The following is a 27,723-nucleotide window of genomic DNA, read 5'->3' on the forward strand; positions in this document are numbered from 1 at the left end:
TAAAAAACATATTCAATTCCTAGAGATTCCAGGCCAATCCTGAGGGGTTTAAAGAATTAAAATAGTAAAAATATTTTAAACATATATTAAATTCCTGGAGACTCCAGGCCAGTCGCTCCACAGAAAGGCTGGCTGGGGTTTTCCGTCTCCAGCTACATGCATCCTGTTGATGGACTCTTGAGGAGTCCCCTCCCCCTGCCCTTCCCCCGCCACTACGCGCACGGATACACGCAGAGGGGGCGTGGGGAGGAGGGGCGTGTGCGTCGAGCGGCTGTACGCGATGACGCAGGGAGGAGGGGCTGTGTGGTGCGTGCCGGCGGCTCACGGCGGGGCGGAGGGATCGGGCTCGCGCGGTTCATGTTTATTCCAGCTCGAGGCGGTCGGTGAGTTGAACCGAGGGGGCGCTAGTTAACACCTTAACTAGTGACAACTAGCATAACCAGTCGGGGTTAAAACCTGGCGCCTGACATTTCCCCTTTGAAGTGAGGGGGCGGAGGGAGGAGGAAAGATGTCAATGAATTAAACTGGATAACCAGATCACCTGCTAGTTAAGTGCTAGTTAACCACTAACTAGAAGCCCCACACATTTGGTGGCGGGCTGGAGGTCTGCCCCGTGCTTCATTTTAAGGTGGGGTATGAAATTTATTTTTCTTTGGATCAGCGGACCTCGAGTGATTTTCTCCCCCGGAGCCTGAGCGCTGGGCCCTGGGGAGGGGAAGGGCATCGACCCCGGGGGGATATTCCTCCCCCAAATCAGCTCTGCAGCAGGAGGGACAGATTCCTCCCTCCAGCTGCAAAAACAGCAGCTGCAGCAAAATAAGATCCCAATGATAAACTTTCTGGTTGCAAAGGCAGCTGCATGAATGTTGATGATGTGCAAATTAAACATGGATTTTTTAAAAAAAATGTTGCTTTGATATATATAAATGTATTGAATTTGTGATCGGTTTTGGGGGTGTCTTCTCGGTTGACTCTGGTGCAGTGTGCAATTAATATTGTGGTCCTGTCCCAGGCGCAGTTAGCCCACAGGTGGAATGTAACCTGGTTAACAAATAGCCATCGGTGCCAGCCAAGACTGTGCCACCTCCCCGGTGGCGGCTGCAGATGGGACTGTTTCGAGGCCGTGCCTTTTCCCGAACCACGGGGCATTTCCCAAAGAGCTTCGCAGCCGCCGATGTACTTTCTGAAGTTGTAGTCTCTGTTGTATTGTAGGAAATGTGGCAGCCAATTTGCGCGCAGCAAGCTCCCACAAACAGTGTTGTGATGAATGATCCATGATCTGTTTTTCTGACGTTGGTTGAGGGGTAAATTTCGAGACACTGGAGAAGGCAGACGGGGCCTCGGTTTAACATCTCAGCCGAAAGGCAGCACCTCCGACAGGACATTGGCGAGGTCCTATCTGGAATACTGTGTACAGTTTTGGTCTCCTTATTTAAAGAAGGACATAATTGCATTAGAAGCAGCCCTGAGAAGGTTCACCCAACAGATTTCCTGGGATGAGGAGGGTTTATCTTATGAGGAAAGGGTGGATAGGTTGTATCCATTGGAGTTTAGGAGAATGAGAGGTGGCCTTATTGAATCTTGAGGGGACTTGACAGGGTGGGTGCTGGAAAGATGTTTCCCCTTTTGGGAGAGACTAGAACTAGGGGACACAGTTCAAAAAAAAGGGGTCTCCCATTTAAGACAGAGATGAGGAGAAAATGAGAGATGGGGGGGGGGGAGAGGGGCGGGGTGGGGAGGGAGAGGGGAGGGAGAGGGGTGGGGGTGTGGGGGAGAGGGGTGGGGGTTGGGGGGAGGGTGGCTGGGTGGGGGTGGGGGGAGGGTGGCTGGGTGGGGGGGGTTTGGGGGGAGGGTGGCTGGGTGGGGGGGTTTGGGGGGAGGGTGTCTGGGTGGGGGGGGGTGGTAGGGGTGGTGGGGGGGGGGGTGGTGGGGGGGTGGGGGGGTGGGGGGGTGGTGAGGGGGAGGGGGGAGAAAATTTCCAAACCAATTTCCGAAGGTGATGGCGGTGAAGGCAGAGTGCTGCTGAGTGCCGGGATGTCGCTTTGCTGCATCCCTTCGGCGTGGTCCCTGTACTTTGTGAGGCTCCAGGATCAATCCAGGAGCATCCCGAATCATTTTGTACCGGCTCCAGCTCCTGGTGTTGCACACCAGAGCTCCTGATGGACCACACTGACCCAGTCCCCAGTTGGGAGCAGTGAGCTGGGAGCATTTATCTGCATGGCAGGGAGTTAGGAAGCAAACAAGGGGATCCTCAGTCATTTCTGTACCACTTGTGCTATTGTAGTGAGGGAGGTAATGATAGAGTGTCGTTGGCAGAGGTTAGGTCTGTGGTTTACTTTTTAAGGGAAGGACAAAAGACAAGGGAGAAATAATTAAACTGGTAACAACAGACTTGACTGAAGGCATTCATAGATTCATACAGCACAAAAGGAGACCATTCAGTCCATCTTGTCTATGCTGGCTCTTTGAAAGAGCCATGGCGCTGCAATTGTTTTTCCTTTTCAAGTATTTATCCAAATCCCTTTTGAAAGTTATTATCGAACCTGCTTTCACTGCCCTTTTGGTGTTTATTGCAAGGGGAATTGTGTACAAAAGTAAGGAAATGTTGCTACAGCTGTACAGGAGGGCCTTAGTGAGACATCATCTGAAGTACTGGGTACAGTTTTTACTCCCTTACTGAAGAAAGGATAGAATTGCATTGGAAGTAGTTCAGAGAAGGCTCACTCGACTGATTCCTGGCATGAGGGGCTTTTCTTATGAAGAAAGGTTGAGCAGGTTGACTCTGTACTCATTGGAGTTTAGAAGAATGAGAGGTGATCTTATTGAAACATATAAGATTCTGAGGGAGCTTGACAGGGTGGATGCTGAGAGGATGTTTCTCCTTATGAGGGAGACTAGAACTAGGGGACATAGTTTAAAAAAAAGGGGTCACCCATTTAAGACGGAGAGGAGGAGAAGTTTTTTTCTCTCAGAGGGTCGTTTGTCTGTGAAATTCTCTTCCCCGGAGAAGAGCAGTGGAGGCTGGGTCAGCGAATATATTCAAGGCTGAGTTCGACAGATTTTTGAATGACAAGGGAGTCAAGAGTTATGGGGGCAGGCAGGAAAGTGGCATTAAGGCCACAATCAGATCAGCTATGATCTTATCGAATGGTGGAACAGGCTCAAGGGGTTGAATGGCCTACTCCTGTTCCTTATGCTTGTTCTCTTGTATTCAGGCAGCGCATTCCAGATCACTACTCACTACTTTAAAACATTTTTGGCTGCTCGGATACAAGGGAGACCGTTGTGTTCATACAAGTCTTATCTCTTAGTTCCAACTTGCTTTAAATACACTCTATTACTTCAAAGTGCAGCCACTGTTGTTATGCAGGCCAATGTACATAGCAAGATCCCACAATTAGCAATGAGGTGCATCCAGAATATCAGCAGGCTCCGAGGAATCTCCCAGTCTTCTTTAAAAAATGTCTCAGGATCTTTAATGTCCACCTAAATGAGATGGTCAGGGCTTGAGTGTGACATGGCTTCCAGATGACTGCATAACTTCAGTGCTGTGTACTCAAGTAACCAGAAGGAATTAACTGAGATGCTTGTCACTGTCTGAGGCTGGACCAGACTGTTAGTAACCTCAGATGTGTTTGACACTGAGCTGAGATTTAAACCCCATATCCTCTCCATCAGCAAAGACCATCTTCTTCCACCTCAGTAGTATCACCCATTTCTGCCTATCTCTCCCGTGCCATTCTTACTCCCAGACTATTTCAATACACTCCTGGCTGGCCTCTTACCCACCCCGGATCCTATCATGCACTGAGTTCTGTTCACCCAACACCTCTGTGCTCGCTGGCCTACTTTGGCTCTTGATGCAGGAACAGTTTAAACTTAAAGCTTTCACCCTTTCTGTTCAAATCCCTCACGGCCTCACTATGATCTTTGACTAATCTTCTGCAGCCCTACAGCACCCCTCCAACACTGTGCACCCCTGATTTTAATCACTCTACCACTGGTGTTCATGTCCTCAGCTGCCTAGCTCCTAAGACCCTGGAATTATCCCTGTAAACCTCTCCGTCTTTCCACCTACCTTCTCTCCTATAAACTGCTCCTTAAAACTGACCTCTTTGATCAAGCCATGGTTGACAATAAACCACTGACTTGTTATGATTTCCTTGTTGTTTGGTGGTGCAAAAAGCAGATGATTGGCAACTGCTACCTTAAAGGGATATTTTTCATCCCTTCCTATGCCCAGAGGCAGGTTTATGCTCAGTATTCTCGACAGACATTTCTTGGTCAAAGGTCCTTTAATTAATGGGGCTATCCATTGACAATGAAGCTATGTAACCAAGCTTGAGTGTTGTGCTGCTACAGAAGCAAAATACAATGAAGGCTGGAGATCTGAAATAAAAACAGAAAATGCTGGAAATGCCAAGCAGGTCAGGCAGCATCTGTGGCAAAGGAAACAGAGTTAGCGTTCCAAATTAGATGAAAGGGCATAGAGCGGAGATATTGACTCTGTTTCTCTCTCCACAGATGCTGCCAGAGCTGCTGAATGTTTAGAGAGTTGTGTTTGTCACAGTTGTTTGCATTACACTGTTTGGGTCCACTTGCAGCTCATCCCATCCCCCAGGACAGAAAGTTTTTTTTATTCTTTCACGAGATGTGAACGTCGCTGGATAGACCAGCCATTTATTGCCCATCCCTAGTTGTCCCTTGAGAAGGTGGTGGTGAGCTGCCTTCTTGAACCACTGCAGTCCCTGAGGTGTAGGTACACCCACAGTGCTGTTAGGGAGGGAGTTCCAGGATTTTGATCCAGCAATAGTGAAGGAACAGCTGATATATTTCCAAGTCAGGATGGTGTATTCTTTGGAGGGGATCTTGCAGGTGGTGGTGTTCCCATGCGTCTGCTGCCCTGGTCCTTTTAGGTGATGGAGGTCACTGGTTTGGGAGGTGCTAATGAAGGAGCCTTGGTGAGTTCCTGCAGTGCATCTTGTAGATGGTACACACTGCTTCTACTGTGCGTCGGTGGTGGAGGGAGTGAATGTTTAAGGTGATGGGGTGCGGATCCAGAGGGCTGCTTTGTCCTGGATGGTGTTGTGCTTCTTGGGTGTTGTTGGAGCTGCACTCAGCCAGGCAAGTGGAGAGTATTCCATCACACTCCCGACTTGTGTCTTGTAGATGGTGGACTGGCTTTGGGGAAGCTGGAGGTGAGTCCCCCTTGGCAGTAGTTACAGACCCATGTCTTGCGTCTCTTGTGCTGCAGCATTCTGGAGTGCCAGTGTGCTGAAGCACTGCACCAGCTCAGCTACAGAACGCCACTTCTAATCATATATGGTCTCACATCTCATATACATGATAGTGTTAGCGCATACACTGCAGGGAACTGGTTTGAGAAATCATCGAGACTAAAAGCATCAGCTGCTGAATCAGGCCTGGAACCTATACCGATTTTGAGAGCTTCAATTCAACTGAGCATGAGGAAAGAATATTTTGTCATTGAGTATCCTCTTTTATTTTAGACTTGTAATTTCCCTGCATTGCTGTGTCTTCTTATCTCAAAAGACAGGGCGCAGTTCAACCTCTGCTATCAGTAGTGGCTGCTTCCCGGTATGTAAGGATAGGCTGAGTGGCAGAGAGGGGGTGGCAGTGCTTCAGAGGGTTGTGGGTTTTCCGCTTTCCCCCTCTTCCTGTGGAGAGGTATCCTGGATTTCGCTCGGATTGCCTCTCCTGGACAGCACGGGTCAGACAGTCACCTCGCGGTCTATGAGGGTCCGAGGGAGCGGCATCACACTGCCTCCAGCCATGTTAGTTCAACCCCTCCCCCCCCCACCCCCAGCATCCTTCAACCTAGTTTGCTCCCTCAAAATCACCGAAACCTCCGGGATCAGAGAAAATTTGAAAAAGTAAGTAGGAATCCTTTTAATTATAACTCCTTTCATTTTTGCTGTGAGGGCTTGGTATTACATGAAGTGTCCAGGGCAAAAACAGGCCATTCAACCCAACTGGTCTATGTCGGTGCACTATACTTCTGTACAGCTCTGTGAAGCTTTAACAGGAGAGATTTGATCTCAGGGGATTACAACAATTACTGCAGTTCATAGCTGTGAAGCACTTTGGGATGCCCTAAAGTTGTGAAAGGTGCTGTATAAATGCAAGTTCCTCCCAAGGGGCCTCCAACCTCTGACATACTCCCAATGCTTTGCCAGTGGCACTGCAGATCATGTTCTTATCTGAGTGGTGCCAGCTGCACATGCTGAGCTCAATCTTTCGAAACCGCAGAATCTTGCAGCTGGGGTTAAAATATTTAAAGGGCTGTTTTTGTTCCTGTGACGCCGCCTATAAGACTCAGCACCGTGTCGGTCCCATCCTCCACCCTGTGTGCTGGAGGAGGTTACAGAGAGAGGGGAGGAGGCCTCGGTGTGGTTCGAAACGAGGGTGAGAATTTTAAGATTGAGTTGTTGCCGGACTGGAAGCTGTTGTAGATCAGTGAGCACTGGATCGTGATGATGGGTGAACGTGACTTGGTACAAATTAGGATACGGGGCAGCAGAGTTTTGGACAATCTCAAGTTTAAAGATTAAGGCTCTATACAGAGGAGAAAAGATCGCTAAAACAGTAAGTGGCAAATTGTGATGCTGGCCTGGAAACGAAATCATGAATTTCTCGATACCATTGAGGTACCTCTTGAAGGAATCTGAGCTGATACGGATTTGTGAAGTTAAAACCTATTACTGTGAACAATTTGTGGATTTAATTTTTAGTCAAAGGTTTTACTTGAAGATAGCCTCGAAAGTTTGTATTTACCTGCAGATCAAACTAAATTGGGTGCTCTTTGAGTTAGACGAATACGTTTATTACTCTGGAGTCAATGTAATTTTCCTGTGGCAGTTGTTTAATAAGATGCCACTTAAAGGAGCTCTGTTATTTAGCAAAGCTATTTGAGTTTGTTGAATGCTGTAATATAAATGTGAACATATTACAATACAGCTCCATCGAAGCTGTACCTGCCATGCTGTACAATGTGGGCATCAATGCTCTCGATCCCACCTATGTTACCCACATAACCTTCTAGAAGAATGGAAATCTGGAACTCTGCCTCTCAAAAAGCTGTGGATGCTGGGAGTCAGTTGAAAATTTCAAAAATGGAATTGATAGATTTTAGCTGGGTAAGGGGTATTAAGGGTTACAGAACCATGGCAGATAGACACAGTTAAGATACAGATCAGCCACGAGCTAATTGAATGGGAGGGACAGGCTCAAGGGGCTGCATGGCCTCCCCCTGTTCCTGTGAATCTGTACTCATTGCATCGAGGAGAGAGTTACAGATTTCCATGGCAAGCGCTTCCTGACTTCACTCCTGAACGGGCCGGGCTCTAAATTTAAGGTCAGGCCACCTCAGTCTTGATTCCCCCACCAGTGAGAATAGTTCCTCTCCAGGTACCCTATCAAATCTTTGCACGGATCACTCCTCAATCTTCTTCAAAGGAATACAAGCCAAATTTGTGAAACCCATCTTCATCATTTAACCCTCCAAACCCTGGCAATCATTCTTCTGAATCCGCTCTGCACCACCACCCAAGGCCGATATATCCTTCCTTAGGTGCAGAGCCCAGAACCGAGCACACTTATTCCAGATGGGGTCTGACTAACTCCTGTACAATGGAAGCATCCCTTATACCGCTTTGTGTTCCAGTCTCCAGCTTGAGATACAGGGTTGGGGGGATTTTCTGGTCCCACCAGTGGTGGGCATTGTCAGGCAATTGACTTTTGGCTGCTTTCCAAAGTTTCCCGACCTGCCCATGAAGATTCCCACTGCTGGCGGGACCGGAAAATCCCAGCCAAAGGCTTTGCGTGAACATCCATTTTGGCCAGCAGAGCCGTTTGCACACTAGTGGTAGATAGTAAACATCTTTCCTGGGCTATTGCTCTTTTTTTAAAAATAAAAATGTTCTCCAGTTTCTCTTCCCCAAGATTCATGCTGGAACATGATTGAATAGATAGTGATGAGGAGCAGATACTCTGTCTTAATCACTCTCCTGGCATTAAGGCCATTTACAATATCCCTACTGCTGATATCAGGCAACTCAGAAACACCAACTTTATCTTATTGAAACATATAAGATTCTGAGGGGCTTGGCAGGGTAGATGCTGAAAGGATGTTTCTTCTCATGGGGGAATCTAGAACCGGGGTGGGCTGGGGCCGGGGGTCACAGTTTAAAAATAAGGAGCCTCCATTTAAGACGGAGATGATGAGGAATTTCTTCTCTCAGAGGGTCATTAGTGTTTGGAATTCTCTTCCCCAGTGAGCAGTGGAAGCTGGGTCACTGAATATATTCAAGGCTGAGTTAGACAGATTTTTGATCGACAATGGAGTCTAGGGTTATGGGGGACAGGCAGGAAAGTTGAGTTAAGGTCACAGCCAGCCCAGCCATGATCGTATTGAATGGCGTAGCAGGCTTGAGGGGCTGAATGGCCTACTCCTCCTATTTCTTACGTTAAACTTTGAGTGGTCTGTTTGGCTTGGTGACCACTAGACAGGAACGAGCCATCTGAGGCACAGAGGCAACAGGATCATTGTACGTCTGGCCACGAGTGAGATGGCTCTCCAGCACTCTCTCAAATATTTCAGGGCTTTGCTGCATACTCTGGCTTTTAAATAACATGCAGAGTTCTTTTGTGTCTCTGGGGAAGCAATTGGTTTAATGAGAAAAATGCTCCTCTGAGTCATTAGACATATTCCCACATTTCTACAGAGGGGAGGGGTTGTTTTGTGGCTGTTGTTATTGGTGGTTCTGACTTTCCCAGGGGGGAGGGAGGGGGGCGGGGGGGAGAGGGCACTAGTGATACGCGCAGAGGTTTGTTGGAACGCAACACCCGAGGCTCTCAGTGTGTGCCACCCGTGGCACAGCGATGGGCAGATAACGTTTTTGCAGCATGCCTGTTTGATCCATGGCCAAGCTCTCAGTGGCACATCTGTGGAGTTCGTCCTGGTGAAGTCGGGTGAGAGCTGTAAAATGCGAGGGTGCAGTGCCGTTGGCTTTCAACTGTGTCTCTGGTGGTGGGAGCTTGAGGCAGTGCGTCAAGAGCAGATGATCAGTGCAGTAGTCCACAGTCCTGGATTAATTTGTAATGTGACGCTGGTGACACTGGTGTAATGTAGAACACAACCGATTGAATTGGCACGCTAACTGATGTTAAATAGGGTTGAATGAGGGACTTCAGTTATGTGGAGGAACAGGGGAAGCTTCTTAGAGCAGAGAAGGTCAAGGGGAGATTTGACGGAGGTGTTCAAAATGGCGAAGTATTTTGATAGCTCACACCAGGAGAAACGGTTTCCATTGGCAGGAGGGTTGGTAACCGGAGGGCACAGATTGGCAGCAATTGGAGAATTTTTACGCAGCGAGTTGTGGTTTGGAATGTGCCGCCTGACGGTGGAAGCCAATTCAATCATAACTTTTAACTGAGAATTGGGTAAATACTGAAAAGGAGGAATTGCGGAGCTGTGCAGGAAGAGCAGGGGAGAGCCGGCAGAGTCATGATGGGCCGAATGGCCTCTTTCTGTGCTGTGTCGTTCTATGATTCTAATGTTCCAGTAGGAAGTGACTAAAGGCAATGTGTTTATTCTACCTGATGTATCACCTGTTCCTCACCAAGAATGATTAATTCCTGAAAGCTTCGGATATTCTCAGTAAAAATCCTTAACCGTGGTAAACCAATTGTTTGTAAATTTTAATCCATGTCATTGGATTATTGTGAGCCTAGTAAACTTGGCACAATGTATTTCAGTCTTTAAACAATGGTTGTGCGGGTCAAGAGGTCAGAACATCCCATTTTCTTTGCCCTAAGCTCTGGAATTCTCTGCCTAAACTTCTCCTCCTCTCTAACTTGCTCACATCCTTAAAAGTGATGACTTGGATCCAGCTTCCCCAGGCTCAGTGTCAAATTTTGTTTGTTAACGCTCCTGTGAAGCTTCTTGGGCTGTTTTCACTCTGTTAAAGGCGCAATGATAATTGCAAAGCTGTTTATGTTGAACCAGCTTTTTCCCCGTTCCTCCTGAGGACATAGGCATCTTGCTGCAATATGCTCCACAGACACCGTGTTGGTTCCTGCTTGGTACCTGGCTCTCAAGTAGCTGTTATTGTGAGCACTAGGTAGTACCTTTAACCAAGTAAGGCATTACAGCCAAGCCCCAGCCTTCCTTCACGCATATACTTCCAGTTGGGGTTAATGGATAGCCGTTAAGATTTGAAAATTCTGGTCATGTTTCTCCACCCCCACCCCAACCTATGTATTCAGAAAGAACTTACATTTATTTAGCACCTATCACAACCTCAGGATTAAAGTGCTTAACAGCCAATGGAGCACTCAAGGTTTTTCTTCATCTATTCACAGGACGTGGACATCATTGGCAAGGCCATCATTTATCGCCCGTCCCTAATTGCCCTTGAGAAGGTGGTGGTGAGCCGTCTTCTTGAACTGCTGTAGTCCATGTGGTGTAGGTACACCCACAGTGCTGTTAGGGAGGGAGTCCCAAGATTTTGACCTAGTGACAGTGAAAGAATGGTGATATAGCTCCAAGTCAGAGGGGTGAGTGGCTTGGAGGGAAACTTGCAGGTTGTGGGATTCCTATGCCTCTGCTGCCCTTGTCCTTCTAGGTGGTGGAGGTCACGGGTTTGGAAGGTGCTGTCGAAGGAGCCTAGGTGAGTTACTGCAGTGCATCTTATAGATGGTACACACTGCTGCCACAGTGCGCTGGTGGAGGAGGGAGCGAATGTTGAAGGTGGTGGATGTGTGTCAATCAAGCGGGCTGCTTTGTCTTGGATGGTGTTGAGCTTATTGAGAGTTGTGGGAGCTGCACTCATCCAGGCAAGTGGAGAGTATTCCATTACACTCCTGACTGGTGCCTTGTAGATGGTGAACAGGCTTTGGGGGGAATCAGGAGGTGAGTTGCTCTCTGTAGGATTTCCAGCCTCTGACCTGCTCTTGTAGCCATGGTATTTATATGGCTGGTCCTGTTCAGTTCTTGGACAATGGTAACCCCCAGGATGTTGATAGTGGTGGATTCAGTGATGGTAATGTCATTGACCATCGTAGTGTTGTCGCAGTTGTAATGTAGAAAACACAGCAGCCAATTTTGCACAGAGCAAGCTGCCATAAACAGCAAAGTGATAATGGATGGATCATCTGTTATTTAGTGACGTCGGATGAGGGTTAAATGTTGGCCAGGACACTAGGCGAGAATTCCCCTGCTCTACTTTGAAAGAGTACCCTCGGTGAGACCAATCACCTCAGTACTGACGGGGGATAGAACTCAGGTAAATTCTTCATCTGTATGGCTCAGTTGGGAATACACACTGGGTGTTCTTCTCGAGCCTTTGGGAAGCTGTCAGTTTGCGTTTGCAAAATAAAAATGAAGAGACCTTGGAATAAGAACGCTCTCTTTTGTCAAACATGCCTTCAGAGTCAGGCAGCGGAGTGGCAAATGGATTTATTGTGGATAAGAGTGAGCACTTGATTATTACATGGGAGTCTGTTCCAGTGCAGCTATCTCTCTCGTGTTATAACAAGGACCAAACTCACCAAGTGGTTTCCTCTTAAAAAAATGTTTGATTAACTCGCGTGCCAACAGAACCATCTTTATTTAAAACCCTGATGGGTTTCATGGAGAAATATATTCATCTGTTAAACATTCCCTACATTAAGATATCTCCAGGCCTCAAACGGATTGCACAGGTCCCACCTCAGGTCCCATCTGTGCCTCTTGAATTACTTTCCATAATTCCCCATTCACAGCCCTCACTAACTCCCACCTCAGCCCTTTTACATCAGAGATTTTCAATGAGGGCATTCCCCACCTTCAGAGGCAGTGCAAGGTAAAGATCCGGTCTCCAGAGAGTCTACAAGCCTCCTCGAGATGTACCTGCAGAGGGCAGAAAGACCTGCATTTATATAACGCCTTTCGCAACCCCAGATCGTTCCCAAGTGCTTTTACAGATAATACACTTTTGCACAGTGCTGTAATATAGGATAGACAGCAGCTAGCTTGCAAACAGCTAGCTCCCACCAACAGAAATGAGATAAATAGCAGAATAATCTGTTCTTTTAGCAATATCGGTTAAGGGTTAAGTATTGGCCCAGGACATGGGGGCAGAGAACTCCGCCAATGAAATATAGAATCTTGTATGTCCACCCAAGAGAGCAGACAAAGCCTCGGTTTAACATTTCATTCTAAAGGCAACACCACTGACAGTGCACCGTGGGGAGCATCAGTCTGGATTTTGTACTCAAGTCTTGGGAGTACTTCAACCCACACTTGAACCCTCTGACCCAGAGACACGAGTACTACTCATAGCAACACTCGTGCCCGAGGATTGGAAGGATCGCGTAAACAAAAGATAATTTGCAGAGTTGTTGGTGAGAAGACAGGATGCAGATGGAATGGCGAGAGATTGCACTTAAAGAGATGCCTTAACCCTGGAGTGCCCTGAAAAAGCATTTGTGCACACGGTTTGACCTGGTGAGGAGTGTCCTGCTATAATGACAGGCTTCAGGTCGGTAAACTGAATCTATAGGACAGAATGTTTAATTCAATTCTACCTTTTGAGCAATCATCGATCTTTCTGTAGCCGTAGGCTTTGGAACTCAAGGTGAATTCCATCAAAATACATATTGTATAAAGAAATCAAAATTGATTTGCCTAAAATGAGAAGCTTTTGAACAGAAAAACCCACTGGTTCTAATAATCTGATGGGTTTCCTTCCGGTTGGGAAAAATGTCATTAATTGAACTGCATATTACGTGTGCTCACGTGTCCCCTGTGTGTGTCTATCCACGCACGTGTGTTTCTGCACAAATCTGTTTCCTCACACGTGTGTCCGTGTGTCCACGCATGTGTCTGTTTCTAAGCATGTCTGCTTCACGCTCCCTGCGTGTTTCGCATTTGTCTGTCTCCATCAGTGTGTGTCTCCACGTGTGTGTTTCCACGTATGTGTCTCTTTGTATGCAAGTGCGTACGTGTGGTGTTTGCCTGTCTGCATGTATGAGCGTGTCTGTGCATGTGTGTCTGCATGTGTGTGTAAGCAGATCAGTGCTTTTAAAAAGCAATTGGCTAAATAGCTTTAATGTCGTCTGCTGCTCCCAATGCCTTGAGATGATGGCCTCTTATCCTGGTGCTGCATTTGCTGTTGCTCCCTCCCTTGCACCCTCTTTCCCTCCCTTGCACCCTCCCTCCCTCACACCCTCCCTCGCTCATTCCCTCCCTCCATCTCTCACTCCCTCTGGTTCTCCCTCGCACGTTCCCTCCCTCCCGCTGTTGCTCATTTGTTCCGTCGCTCCCTCCCTCGCTTCCTTGCTCCTTCCCTTGTTTCTTCCCCCCCTTTGCTCACTCTTTCCCTCCCTCCATCCCTCCTTCCGTCCCTCTCTCCCTCTGTTTCTCCTCCATCTCCAGTCTCTCTGGTGCTCAGCTTGATGAGGTCACAGAGACACAGCTGGAATCGGAATGATGCAATAATGCTCCCGCTTGTCACACGTGATGTCATAAGTGTATGACAGAGCGAGCTTTGGGATGAGATTTTCTTGATAAAAGCCTTGGGTGACCCAGATTATTCATGGTTAGTAGCCTCTGCGTGGCTCTCTTTATCATCCATTTAATGGCTCTCTCTCGAATGCTGATGATTCTTGGGAACAAGTGCATTTCGCACAGTCACTGAGCGCCTCAGCCGATCAGCTCTTCCTCACGCTCACCAGAGACAGCCGGCATGAGCACGCCATGATGGGGTGGAGGGGGTGGGGGAGGTCGGGAGCTGGAGCGGCGATGTCCAGTCCTGTCCTCTCAACTGCTAATCCAGTTCCCCAGACTTTGCAGCAGAGCACAGTGGACAGAAATTGGGGGCGGTGAGGACGAGAGGAGGAGGGAGGACAGAGTCTGACCCTCATCTGCTCACCCATGAGACCAGATGTTGTTCCTTTGTGGCTGTAGGTGCAGCTGCTTGGAATGAACTGCTTCAATCAGCATAGTTCCTATCTGGGACCAAAAGATAGAAGAAATCTGGCATTCTCTCTTCCGCATAGGCTGTAGTTGCTGAAGAGAAAACCAGAGCTTCCAAGATGCAAGCCGAGATCGATAGATTTTTTCTTTAGGTAACCAAGGCAGTCAGATAGAGTTAAGCTACAGGTCAGCCGTGATTTAATTGAAAAGCCTCCTGCTCCCATGAGTTCAATAGGCTCGCTTTCACACAGAGTAGTTGAAGCAAATATCATTGATATACTTAAGGAGAAACTGGATACACACATGAGGGAGAAAGGAATAGAAAGATATGCCGATAGAGTGAGGTGAAGAGGGGGCGGGAGGAGGGTTGTCTGATGCATGGACTAGATGGGTCGAATTTGCTGTAAAATTCAAGGTAATCTTTGATAGGTGAACAATACAGTGGGTAAACAAGCTGAGGTAAAGATCAACTGTAATCTAATTGAGTGAATGGTGGAGCACACTTGAGGGGCTGAATGGCCTGCTCCTCTTCCAATGTCCTTACCCTGTCTGGTTTCAAACCATGCCATGCATACTTTTAACAACTGAGTCAGGCCCTGGTCTGCTGTTGGGCATCTGCAGGAGCTGTAGCAGAATAAGTTGGTGGAGACAAATGGATGATCCCTTCAGAAGAAAACCTTGCCATGAGTATACTCCTTAGAAGCTTCACCAGCCACTCAACACCTCATAACCTGTTCTTGTAACATTTGTAAGATTTTGAGGTGAAAATAGAGCACAGGTATTTCACTCCTCTTCAGCAATGTCTGCATATTGCTACTACGAGAAGGGCACTATATAGATGCAGCTTGGTGGATTTCTGAGAAGTTTACTTGTGTGATTTTCACCCTGATGCTGCAGTAACGTTTACTATACCTACACCATTCACCACCTTCAACATTCACTCCTTCCACCACCGACACACCGTAGCAGCAGTGTGTACCATCTACAAGATGCACTGCAGCAACTTGCCAAGGCTCCTTAGACAGCACCTTCCAAACCCACGACCACTACCATCTAGAAGGACAAGGGCAGCAGGTAGATGGGAACACCACCACCTGGAAGTTCCCCTCCAAGCCACTCACCATCCTTGACTTGGAAATATATCGGCCATTCCTTCACTGTCGCTGGGTCAAAATCCTGGAACTCCTTCCCTAACAGCGCTGTGGGTGTACCTACACCACGTGGACTGCAGCAGTTCGAGAAGGCAGTGCGCCACCACATTCACAAGGGGCAATTAGGGATGGGCAATAAATGTTGGCCCAGCCAGTGAAGCCCACATCCCGTGAACGAATGAAATAAGACACAGCTGTGTGCAAGGCAAGGAAGAGTTTTGATACTAAAACCATCTGCTTTTCTTTTCTCTTCAGGACCAAAGACATAAAGTCACACTGAAGCGACACCGGTAGCCTTGTTCAGGACGGACTTTTCTGGCTTTAGACCATTTTGCAGGTGAGTTTAGCTAGTGCTGTGGACTATATGGGCAAACTGAAGCCCGTGTGGTAATGGTAGGTGACACAGTGAAAGAAGGGGAAGGCTTAGATTTAGGCAGCGCCTTTCACAATCTCAGGACATCCCAAAGCAGTTTACAGCCAACAAAGTAATTTTGAAGGGCAGTCACTGTTGCAGTGTAGGGAGTGTGGCAGCCAATTTGCTCACAGCAAGCTCTCAAAAACAGTAATGTCCAGATAATCTGTTTTGGTCATGATGTTAATTGAGGGATAAGTATTGGCCACGGAGAACTCCCCTGCTCTTCCTAGAATAGCATCATGGGATCTTTAGCACCCTCTTAGAGGGCAGGCGTGTCTCTCGGTTTAACGTCTCATCTGAAAATCAGCAGCTTTGACAATGCAGCATTCCCTCAGTACTGCACCTGGAGTGTCAGCCTAGATTATGGACTCAAGCCTTCAGAGTGGGGCTTGAACCCACGACCTTCTGACTCAGAGGATGTGTTACCCACTGAGATGAGGCTGGCGTTGAAAGCTCAGAAGCTGACCAGGAGGTTGAAACAAGCTGTCCAGTGGCTGATTAAATGGGTCAAAGGTTTAACCATCGCTGGGATAGGGCTGCTCATTAAAGGGTTAGCATGTAAACAATCGTGTTCCTCGTCCATGATCCCTCACAAAGTGTCCTTTTGGCAGATACAGAATTCTTCTGAAGAGCATAAACCTCAATACCCACCATGTGGAACAGTTAATGCTCAGAACCCTGCTAATGCCCACTCTGTAACTGCAGGCCTTTAGGTACCCAATAACTAGCCAGTGAATACTGGCACACAGCCCTGGTAACACGGTCATAACCAGGGATGGGCTATAAATGCTGGCCTAGCCAGCGGTGCCCATTCCTTGTGAAAGGATAAATTTTTTTTAAAAAGGAGGAACTTAATCACAACAGGAAAGTTGCATGGGGTACCAATAGGCTTTAAAAAGGTTATTAAGAGCTAAAGAGCTAAACAGTTCCCTGGGGTACATGTCTAGAGGGGTAGAATTGAAAAGTAGAGTCGTCAAACTTGTATCGACCCTTGGGTTAGACCATGTTTGGGATACTGTGTACAGCTCTGCTCTCCATGTTAAAGAAAGGATATAGAGGCACTGGAGAAAGTGTGGAAAAAAAAAAGATTCGCAAAGATGACACTAAAAACTAGAGGTTATGCTTATCAGGAAAGGCAGAACGGACTAGGTTCTTTTCACCTAATAGCCTTAACTTGATGGAGTTTTTGAGTAGACGTAGAGAAGTTGTTATCACTTGTGAGGGGAGCCCAAAACTGGGAGTCACAAATATAAGAGTCACTAATAAATCCGGTAAGGAATTCAGGAGAAACTTCTTTACCCAGAGAGTGGTGAGAATGTGGAACTCGCTCCTACAGGGAGTGGTTGAGACGAATAGTGTAGCTGTGTCTAATGGGAATATGGATAAACACAGAAGTGAGAAAGGAATAGAAGGATGTGTTGATAGGGTGAGATGAAGAAGGGGTGGGAGGAAGCTCATGTGGAGAACAAACACTGGCATTGATGAGTTGGGCCGAATGGCCCATTTCTGTGCAATGTGTGAAAGCCGAGCCCTTTCCTCTTCTCGGCACCAAGGCTCTGGGACACTGTGTGGTGGTGTTGCTGCCACCCCTCGCCGATGGTGCAGTCTTGGTGAGCCGATGCTGATGGCCCCCATCTTTGATTGTCGTTTCAGTGGAATATCGGAATCTGTCAAATCTGGGTTTGGAACCATGAGCTCGGTTGCTGTGCTTACACCGGAGAGCTTTGCTGAGCATCGCAGCGGCTTAGGAGACCAGGAGACCAGAGGTGGGTGTTGCCATGCAGGTGGCTGCACTATTTAGCAAGACCATGGCAAAGGTTGATGGCTGGGCTAAAATGACCATCATCCTTGATACTGTGAATGGACAGGTACAGCAAACCCCTGAGCATGGAGATTTTTGCTTGCAGCCCCTTTCACCTATTAACAAAGGCACCTTTCGTAGCCTTAGGGCATCCCAAAGCGCTTTACAACCAACAAAGTACTTCTGAAGTGTAATGTAGGAAATGTGGTAGCCAATTTGCATACAGCAAGCTCCCACAAACACCACCGTGATAATGACCAGATCATCGGCTTTTTTGGTTGAGGGATAAATATTCATTCCTGGACATTGGGAAGAGTTCTCCTGCTCTTCTTTGAATGCCCTGGGGTCTTTTATGTCCACCCAAGAGGACAGGTGGGGCCCTGGTTTGGCTTCACATCTGGAAGACCGCACCTCCTACAGTGCAGCGCTCCTTCAGTACTGCACTTGGAGAGTCAGACTGGATTTTGTGCTCAAGTCCTGGAGGGAGATTTGCATCCCTAACCTGCTGATTCTGATGCCTGCTGAGCAACTGCTGACCCAGTGAACAGCAGGAGGCCCTGGCTCCACATCCAGGATGTGGAGAGTTAGCCGCTCTCAACTGATGCTGTGGTCACCCTGTGGGATTCTGAGGGAGATACGGGGTTACTGGGGTCGTCTTGTTCCTCATTGTTTTCCTGTGATCAACACTGGAACATGCATGCGAGTATGGGTGTCAGATAAGGGCAGATTCGGGTCTGAATGTGATGCCTCTGCAGTCGAATAGCATTGTCTAGGCTCACACACTTGGAGTGGAACGTTAGCCAGTTAACAGAGGGCTTCTGGCAATTTTCCAGTTGTACCCTTTAACACCTTCAGAAGAGAAGGGGAGAATGTCGGGACACAGTTAAGAGACCCTGAAAGGCCCACGACTGCCCACCTTGTCTCCGGAAGGGAGGGAGAGACCGTGCCAGTGAAGATGAGAGAACGAGGCCAGCCCACACTGCTCTTGTGCACTCCCTGATCAGAGGAACCTTGGCACAACCAGGGGTGCCCAAGGCAGGGAAGGATGTGGGATTCCACAAGCAGCCACTGCCCAGCGGTTCAGTTCTTGACCTGTGTGGTGACCTTAATTGAGGAGGGACCAAAACATTGAAACGTCAAGTGCCTATTGTGAGGTAGGAGCTTTTATTTGCTATGCTCACATTGTGGAGGGAGGGGACAGAGGTAATATTCCCCCCTCCCCCTTGTACTTACCATACCCTTTAAATGTAGCGCTTATTTGTAATATTCATGTATTTTGTCTTGTTGTTGCCTATGTGTTTGCAGGTGGAGTACCTGAGGATGAAGCTTATATCCCCACTTACCTGGAGGCTTTCCCTCCACTCCCTGAGAAGGGAGCGCCGGGGGACAAGTCCGGTGAACCAATTGGAGCATGGAGCAAAATCCGACCAATCAAATCCTCTGTAATCACCCAGGTATGCATATGCTCTGTGGTAAATACATAACAAAATTGATCCGGGAATCTATTTAAGAAAGATTTGTGATTCTGTCCATCTTTAACACCCTTGGGATGCCCCAAAGTGCTTCCCAGCCAAAGAACTACTTTCTAAACTGGTGCATGGTGGGAAATGCGGCAGCCAGTTTGCGCACAGCAAGATCCCACAAACAGCTTAGAGGTAATGACTGGATTGTCATGTTTTTGTTTCGATGTTGGTTGAGGGGTAAATATTGGGCAGGACGCTGAGGAGAACTTCCCTTCTTCCTTTTGCAGTAGTGGCCGTGGGATCTTTTATGCCCACCTGAGATGACATATGGGGCCTCAGATTAATGTCTGCATTTAGGATTGTCACTCTGGATTTCTGTGCTCAAGTCTCTGCAGTAGGGCTTGAAGCCACAACCTCCCAACTCAAGAGGTGAGTGTGCTACCCACTGAGCCACAGCTGACACCTTTAAGGGCATGTTAATATGCGCAGCACCAAAACAGTCCCAACCAAGGCCACAAGCAATGTTCTCTTTAACTACAATCGTGATGCATCAATCTCCTCGACTTCCTGCAGACACAGCTGACCACACCAGCCTCTTTTAGGTCCACTTGTCAATGTCCAGCTCAGTGTGACTGCCCGCACTTCATCCTTCATCTCATTCATCACCCCTGTGCTCTTTGGTACCCAAATGCCTCCAGTTTAAAATTTTCATCCTCGTGCTCAACTCTCTCAGGGTTTGGTCCCTCCCTGTATCGATAACCTCCTCCAGTTTTACAACTCCTCATCACCAAACTATTTGATTGTGGCTTCCTGTGCATTCCTTCATGCCTCCTCTGCTTTCGCCCCACCATTGCGGTGGCCCCGTGCTCTGGAATTTTCCCCCTAATCCCTCTACCTCTTCATTGGCCCCTCCTCCAAAACCAATGCTTTTCAATAAACTTGTAATTATCCCTCCTTTGACATGTTTTTTGATACAAACAATTTGTGGCGTTTTGCTATACAAAAGCAAGTTGTTGCAATATCTGAGATTTAATTTGTCAATTTGTTCTGGTGTCGCCAAGATCTTTGGGTTATGAAGGACAGATGCTGAGAGGATGTTTCCTCTCACGGGGGAGTCTAGAATTAGGGGACAAAGTTTAAAAATAAGGGGTCTCACGTTTAAGACAGAGATGAGGAGGAATTTCTTCTCTCAGAGGGTAGTTAGTGTTTGGAATTCTCTTCCCCAGCAAATAGCAGAAGTTGAGTCAAGACTGAGTGAGACACATTTTTGATTGACAAGGGAGTCAAATAATGCTGGGAGGGGGCAGGTAGGAAAGTGGAGTTAAGGCCACAGTCAGATCAGCCATGATCTTATTGAATGGTGGAGCAAGTTCAAGGGGCTGAACGGCCTACTCCCACTCCTAATTCGTATTGGGAAAGGCAAGTGGAGAAAAAGTATGGGGAAGAAGCAGGGAATGAGCCTAAGGGGAAACCTTTTTTTCAGAGGGTTAGTGCTGGCACAATAGGCCAAATGGCCACTACCTATGCTGTAAAAGTCTGCTTACACGTACACATTGGTTTAGGACAGGATAAGCTTTATCAAGTTCTGTCGAAGGGTCATGAGGACTCGAAATGTCAACTCTTTTCTTCTCCGCCGATGCTGCCCGACCTGCTGAGTTTTTCCAGGTAATTCTGTTTTTGTTTAAGCTTTATAAATCTGGGCTGCAACATGTTCAGTACTGTGCTCACATTGGGAAACAGAGCCTCACATAATGAGACCAGTGCTTCAGATTGCACAATATTGGCATTGATTTAAATATGGAAGGATGAATGTAAGCAGGTTTTTTGTTCAAGTTTCAAGTAATGGCTGTTAGCTTTTTTTTAAACTGCAGAAATCGAGTCAGGTTAAAAAAGGGATTAAAAAAAGTAACCTGTACTTTCTATATTTTTCAGTTTCTAATTCTCGAGTTATGATTACAGAAGCAATTTGTTTGTAGAACCTGCATTGCTTAAAGGGAATAATTAGCATTTTGGGTTCTGGGCATTGAAATCTTCAGGAAACAACTTAAATCTTGTTATATGTGTTTTCCATTTTACCATCAGAGGTTCGCTTTAGAAGTCTTCCTTTGAATTAAAAATAAAGATTTTTAATAAATCAGATGGAGAGAATAAAGAGTTTTAATACGTTTTAAGAGATCAGATGGAGAGAATAAAGAGTTTTAATATGTTTTAAGAGATCAGATGGAGAGAATAAAGAGTTTTAATACGTTTTAAGAGATCAGATGGAGAGAATAAAGAGTTTTAATATGTATTAATAGATTAGATGGAGATAAACTGTTTTCACTGGGAGGTAACCAGATGTTATGATCTCCATAGAATGATAGTTTTGAAAAAAAATTAATTCCAACTTATAGTAATTGCACGATAAGATTTCAAGTTTTAAGACCTTTACTGTAACAAACAAACTAAAAGTAACAATTATTAAACACCATTTCAGGAGGCAGCTTAAACTCTAAATTACAGAAAAATTCCCTTGTGAATGCTTCAGCACAACTGAAACTGTCCCTTCATGTTTATGCTTTATCAAGTAGACACTCCATTCTCCCAGAACCACTCCAAAGTGATTCTTAGCTCCTGATGGCTTGCTTCTCCTCTTTTCCTTATCCAGCTGGATAACTTTGAATCCCCAACCTCTCTGTCACTCTCTCCCACTCAGATTTTGGTATACTAAGACTATCTAGGAGGTTCAGTGATATTTAAAAAAATATCCTGTAAGCCTACACTGGCTTCCTATGGACTTTCCCTGTCTCAAAGCCTATTTCCATGGCAACATGAATCAAAAAGGTCTTGTGTCCAGGTAGATTTGCTAGTTAGCTATCCTTTAAACTCCCCACTTCATTCTACCTTGAAACTAAATCAATAGTTTAAAATATAAGAGTTTACAAAAATTGACATTCTAACACCTTCCTGGGACATTGGAGACCAAGGCCTGCATTTTCGCAGAGACGAGAAGACTTCGCTGACCTGCAGAAGTAGCATGTGGGACACAAATGTGGATGTCCCACCCCCCCATTTTCCAACTGATTCAATTTTTGCCGATACGGGAAAGAGGGTGGGGTGTAATTCACACATCAGGGAAACCTGAACTCAGCAGGACCATTTGAACTTGGAGCTGATTTAAACAGACCAAATTCTGTCTGTTGCAAGGGCCTTAACCCGCAGTGTTGGAGTCACAAATTATAGAATAGATGTAAATGCTCTTGAAGAGTGGTTAGGGTCCGTTTAAATGTCATGATCTGAAGTTATTTAAATCTCCAGCCCTTTTAAAAAAAAAAGCTACAGGTGTTAGTGAGAGTTTTAAAAAAAAAAGCTGCTGCATTGCTTTGAGTAACAGGCCAGGCGATGTAGCACCTGTTCTAGCAGTTTCAATAGTTGTTTGTTTCCCTGAGGGCGCTTTATGAATGCTTGACTGACTTCCAAAAGCTAAAATTATGTCAGCAGGGGGTTCTGTATTCACAGTTTGATTAAAAGGTTTGAGAGCTTATTAAAGGATTAGCTATCGTTTATGTGGTGTATGAATAGAAGTTTGTTTTTATAAGGGATTTACCATGTGTGATTAACCGCCTATGCTCTGCTTCCGTGGTCGGTGGGCCCAACTCATCCCCACCCTCAACCCTTTACAGACCTCCATTTTGCCTTAAATTAAAGGCACAGTCCCAAAACAAAGAAATCTGATAACGCCTCGCATTTTTAGCGTAGAGGCCACAGATTTAAGACCCGGGGAAATGAGAACAGCTTCTTTTAATGGCTGCATCTGCTGCCAATGATGTGCATGCACAGTTGCACCGGTTTACTCTGTGACGTTGCAAGTGACGAATAGGCAGCAGCGAGGAGCAGAGATGCTTATGAAACAGTTATTAAAGACAGCGATTAAAAAAGCCACACCTTCTCCGAGTCGGCAGGGCGGAAGGGAGGAATGGAATCAAGATCGGAATGGGGAAGGAGGGGAGACTTCTGATCCACCCGGTGACAGCTGCAGTTCCAGATTACAGCCTCTCTCTCCTGCGCATGCAGCTGCAGGGCTTCTTCCCGGTGATAGGCCCGGGTTGGATGTGGAAGAGGCTCCAGAGTGGGCCCCGCCCCCACTGCCCGCCTGCCGCTGGGCTCAGAAACTGGGTGAGTGGCCTCAGAGTCCGAGCAAGTTCCAGCTGGCACTGTGTTTCTTGCAAATTATACCATTAGTCTTCTGTGCATGTGCGGGAAAGTGTGCATGCACAGATGGGTGTTGGCGGCCATTTTGTACCTGGCAGGAGACTCTGCTTTTTAATGCAGCGGATTCTTATGATCTGGAATGCGCCTCCTGAAAGGGCGGTGGAAGCAGATTCAACAGCAATTTTCAACAGTGGATTTAGGTGTATAGGGAAAGAGTAGGGGGAGTGGGACTAATTGGATAGCTCTTTCAAGGAGCTGGCACAGATACGAAAGGCCACATGGCTATAAGGAATTTGGGTGTGATAAATAAGTCGACAGCAAGACGTTAAGTTGTAGCAAAATGGCAAGATTTATTAAGTTAATTTAATAAACTAGGCAATAATTAACACAGTTTAATTGGTTATACTTCCCTATTTCGCTTATGGACAACAGAGTGCACAAAAACCTGGACTGGATTTGTCTTGTAGACTTCTTTTTCTGATTTCTTTAACTCTTGTCGTCTGTTCAGATTTCCCGAACCTATTCAGACTTCTTGCACTTCTTGGATCACGAGTAGAGGTAGTCGCTCTTTTTTTCTCTGCTACAGCGACCATCTAATAAATCTGGAATGTAAAGCTGGACCCAGTAATGGTGACCATGACATCGATTGTTGTAAAAACCCATCTGGTACACTGGCGTCCTTTAGGAAAGAAAATCTGCTGTCCTCCGCCCGGTCCGGCCAAAATGTGACTCCCGATCCACAGCAATGTGGTTGATTCTTAACAGCCCTCTGAAATGGACAAGCAAGCCACTCAGTTCAAGGGCAATTAGGGATAGGCAACAAACACCGGTCTTGCCAGCGACGCCCACATCCCATGAAATAATTAAGAAGAAAAGAATTCTAAGGCATCATTTTTCTCACATGGCCTTCTTCTGTGCTGTGTGTTTCAATGGAACAGCTGATGGCAACATATATTTCATTCAGGCTTTCATACACCAACCACTTTGGGGCTTTCACTTGAAGCAAATAGTTCTCTGAGGTAAGTACTGGGAACATTTATAGAATCATAGAATAGTTACTGCGAAGAAGGGGACCGTTTGCCCCATTGTGTCTGTGCCAGCTCTCTGTGAGAGCACCACTCCACTGGCTTTATTCCCCACCCCCACCCCTGCACTTACTGTGTAAGAGGTGCTGAACTGTTGCCATTACTATTTTAAAAATGAATAAATTTCTTAAAGTTATTGTGTAATTATTTAATGAGGCACAGGAATAATTACCAGAATAGTATGTAATTAAAATGCGCTTTGACTTGTTCAGTCCTTGCCAGTCAATGGGCCCTGATAATTACATAGAATTACCTCGAAGTTACAACAGGTCATTTAGTCCATTGAGTCCATGTTGCCATTCATCCTGCGCTTGCAGAGTAGTTATAATCCCATGTGCCCACCCTTGTCTTCAATCTCTTCATTCAAAGGATTGTCAACCTTTGGAATTCTCTACCCCAGAACGTGTGGACGTTCAGTCATTGAGTATATTCAAGGCAGGGTTGATGGATTTTTGGATATGAAGGGAATTAAGGGATAGTGCAGGAAGTTGGAGTTGTGATGCAGGATCGGCCATGATCTTATTGATTGGTGGAGCAGGCTTGAGGGGCCGAATGGCCTACTTCAGCTCCTATTTCTGATGTTCTTATTCCTTATCCCCATGATACACTCAGAAATCTAACTTTTTTTTTACAAATTTAGAAACTTGTCACCTTTTGTAAGTCACCCAGGGTCAACCCAAAACAGGTCCCATGGAGATTTGAACTTGGATTCAGAGTGCATTCTACATTGTGGACACGATAGGGTGTTGTGCAACATAACACACTAAGACAAAATAATGTAACCTCCCAGCACCACAGTAATGTTGTGAAAGTGGTAAGCCTAGCTCATGCTTCCTGACTGTCGCACCTCTCCAGCACATCCCTAGGGTCCCACTCACATTTGCAAGTCATAAAGTTAAATAAAAGAATGAGAATCAAGAGATCCCTTTGTAACATGTAGACAAATGCAGCAGGAACTAAAGCTACTGGTGTCAGAATATCTACAACCCGCAGTTGATGTTCTCCCCAAATTCCATTCACTTCGCTGTTGGTGGATGTACCTTCTCTCGTCCAGGCCCTAAACTCCAGAATCCCCCTCCTAAATTTCTCTGCCTCTCCACCACCTCTCCTCCTTTAAGACCCTCCTTAAAACTCATATTAACTAATCTTTTAGTCACCCCTCTTAATATCTCCTCCTATGGCTTAATGTTGATTTTTACCTGATCATATTTCTATGAAGCACATTGGACATTTTTTCTGTATTAAAGGAGCTATATAAATGCAAGTCCTTGTTATTTATAGCGGTTGGGAAATAGACAAAGAAAAGGATTTGTACCTGCAGCCAGATTTGCAATTGAACAGTAATTGGACTCAAAGCACTTACTTAATAGCAGTTGGGTTCTCTTGGCCTTAAATCAACACAGCACCTTGCTACCAGTGCTTTACATTCAATATTACATGATATAACACTCCATTTCATATATGCCAATCAGTTTACCTCGAACAACATTACCACTAAAAGTTTTGTGTCCAGTGCTCATGCGTTGTACCATGGTCACATGTCAGATATCAGGCTATGTTATAGGGCAAAACTAATTTTTTTTTTAAATGGGATGAAATAGTAACCGGTGATATGACATTTAGAAACTGGTATAACTGCCCTTTGACGGAGCTCAGCAGTTTACAAGTGGCGACAGCTACAACTGATTTTGAACAGCGGCTTTTATAGGGCAGGCTGGCAGCTGAACCTCAGACCTGCGCTCTAGAACCCGGATCGAGGCCACGGCAGATCCTCCAGCGATGGCGTTGATAGCGATTGATGAACGGATGCAGGTATCCCACTTAAGGGAAACTGTTGGTTGGAAACTGTGAGCAGCTGTCTGGGAGGGAAAAGCATTCACTCCAGTCGGAGACCCAAGACTGTCGCTTCCTGTGTGACCTGTGGCTAGGTTTATTAGTGTCCCAGAATTAGCAGAGTTCACATAAACCTTCCAGTGACAAACAGGAAAACCTGTTCATTGTTGATTTCAGTGCTGATAATGACTCATTTCCCTTGGTCATGTGTGCTTTGGACATTTGCTACTAACAGCTATCACGGATGAGAAACCAGGACTCAAGTTTTCATTTCCCTTATAGGAGTCAGTCATAGAATTTCTCACATGTTCTCCGAGCACCGTCATTCTTAATTTTCTAGAATCTAGTTTTCCTTCCCCCCACCCCCGCAGTCCCATCTATTTTTATCAAGAACTTCTGATTGCTCTGCCGGAGTTTCCTCCTTAGTTCCTAGAGCAATGTCCTACACAATCTTCTCCACCCTGCATCCTCACGTATTGAAATAATTACAAAAGACCTGCATTTATACTGCACCTTTTGTAAAAACTCCAATGGCTAGTTGGTAAGAAAGAAACCAAGTCTTTACTTGTTCCAGACAGTGCTTTATTCCAATTCACATAAAACTCCCTTCCAGATCATCATCTGTTATCCCTTTATACTCTTTTGAACAAATCGAATTAACAAATCAGCAAATTCACAAGTGTGACGGGTAAACTAAGTGTCCTTTAAAGGGACACTGCAACGAAAAACAAAATTTCAAAGGAGACTTATCAAGCTCAAATTAAAGTGTGGTTTGAGGGTCATTGATGCACCCCAGCCCCCGCGGTGCCCACCAGTCACGCAAGGCCTCAGTTGCACCGACACGTTTCTGCTTTATGTGCACCCAATGATGTACTTAACCAATTAACCTCTGATTATTAACTTAATCATTTGTTAATTGTTAATCAAATTAACTATTTCCTATCTTGACACCTTTTACAACCTCAGGACATCCCAAAACGCTATCAGGCTAAAGTGTCTAGGTGAAGAGAGCTGGGAAATTTCCATCAGACTGGATTCTACATGGGGTGTGTCAGGGTAATGATTATGGTACTTAACTAACAGCCCAGAGAGCTGACTCCAAATCCTGCCATGGCTTGGGATGATACTGAAATCAGCAAAGCTGGTCGCTTGTAGGCTGGAACTAGGATAAAATGAGCATGAAAGCTGCAGGATTGTTGTTCGCTAATGTCCTTCAGGGTAGGGTCTGACTCAGGACATAATGGTATTTTCCCAACAGTACCGCTCTTGTCATTCTTGGCGTTAGATGTAGATACTGCAACCCCATTGTGGTGGTGCTGATGGAAGGGCTGAATATTGAGTCAGGGGCTGGAAAACTTCGAGTGTTGTGGCCCCTGCACTCATCCAGCTTACCGGTGAGTATTCCTTCACGCTCCCGACCAGTCTTGTGGGTGGTGGAGAGACTTTGAGGGGGTCAGGAGGTGAGCAATTCTTTGGAGCCTCCGACCTACTCTTGTAAGCATGGTGTTGTACTGATTAAACCAATTCAACTTGAGTCAATGGTGATTCCTCCCCTTAAACTGCTGATTGTGTTCCTGTCAAAAATCATAACATACTCAGTGATGGCTATGGAGTCTGTGGTCATAGCTGATAAATACGCATCTGTGAATATGCCTGTACCAGACTGTCACTTGATCAGCCTTTGGGCACACTCGTCACAGCTATTAGTAAGGATTAACAGCCTTATTATAATCCTGATACAAGAACTGACTGTTGCTTACTCTGATTTTCTCCTTATTGAACTTTGTAAATATTGCTGCCAGTTGG

At 46.1% G+C, this 27,723-nt stretch overlaps 1 protein-coding gene across 7 annotated transcripts in view; it reads left to right on the forward strand.

Moving 5' to 3' along the window:
* The first annotated feature begins 266 nt into the window (after window positions 1–266).
* hdlbpb (high density lipoprotein binding protein b) overlaps window positions 267–27,723 on the forward strand; it is a 100,423-nt gene continuing 72,966 nt past the window's right edge. For 2 of the 7 annotated variants that reach the window (XM_041178857.1, XM_041178863.1), the window contains exons 1-4: window positions 6,438–6,606; window positions 15,385–15,466; window positions 17,198–17,310; window positions 18,651–18,799. In XM_041178857.1, coding sequence (XP_041034791.1) covers window positions 17,235–17,310; window positions 18,651–18,799 — 225 coding nt within the window. In that variant the 5' untranslated portion in view covers window positions 6,438–6,606; window positions 15,385–15,466; window positions 17,198–17,234. The other 5 variants (XM_041178858.1, XM_041178861.1, XM_041178859.1 and 2 more) reach the window with 5 other exon arrangements.

This window comes from Carcharodon carcharias, chromosome 33 (genome assembly GCF_017639515.1).
Source record: "Carcharodon carcharias isolate sCarCar2 chromosome 33, sCarCar2.pri, whole genome shotgun sequence".
In the NCBI taxonomy this organism is placed as follows: Eukaryota; Metazoa; Chordata; class Chondrichthyes; order Lamniformes; family Lamnidae; genus Carcharodon; species Carcharodon carcharias.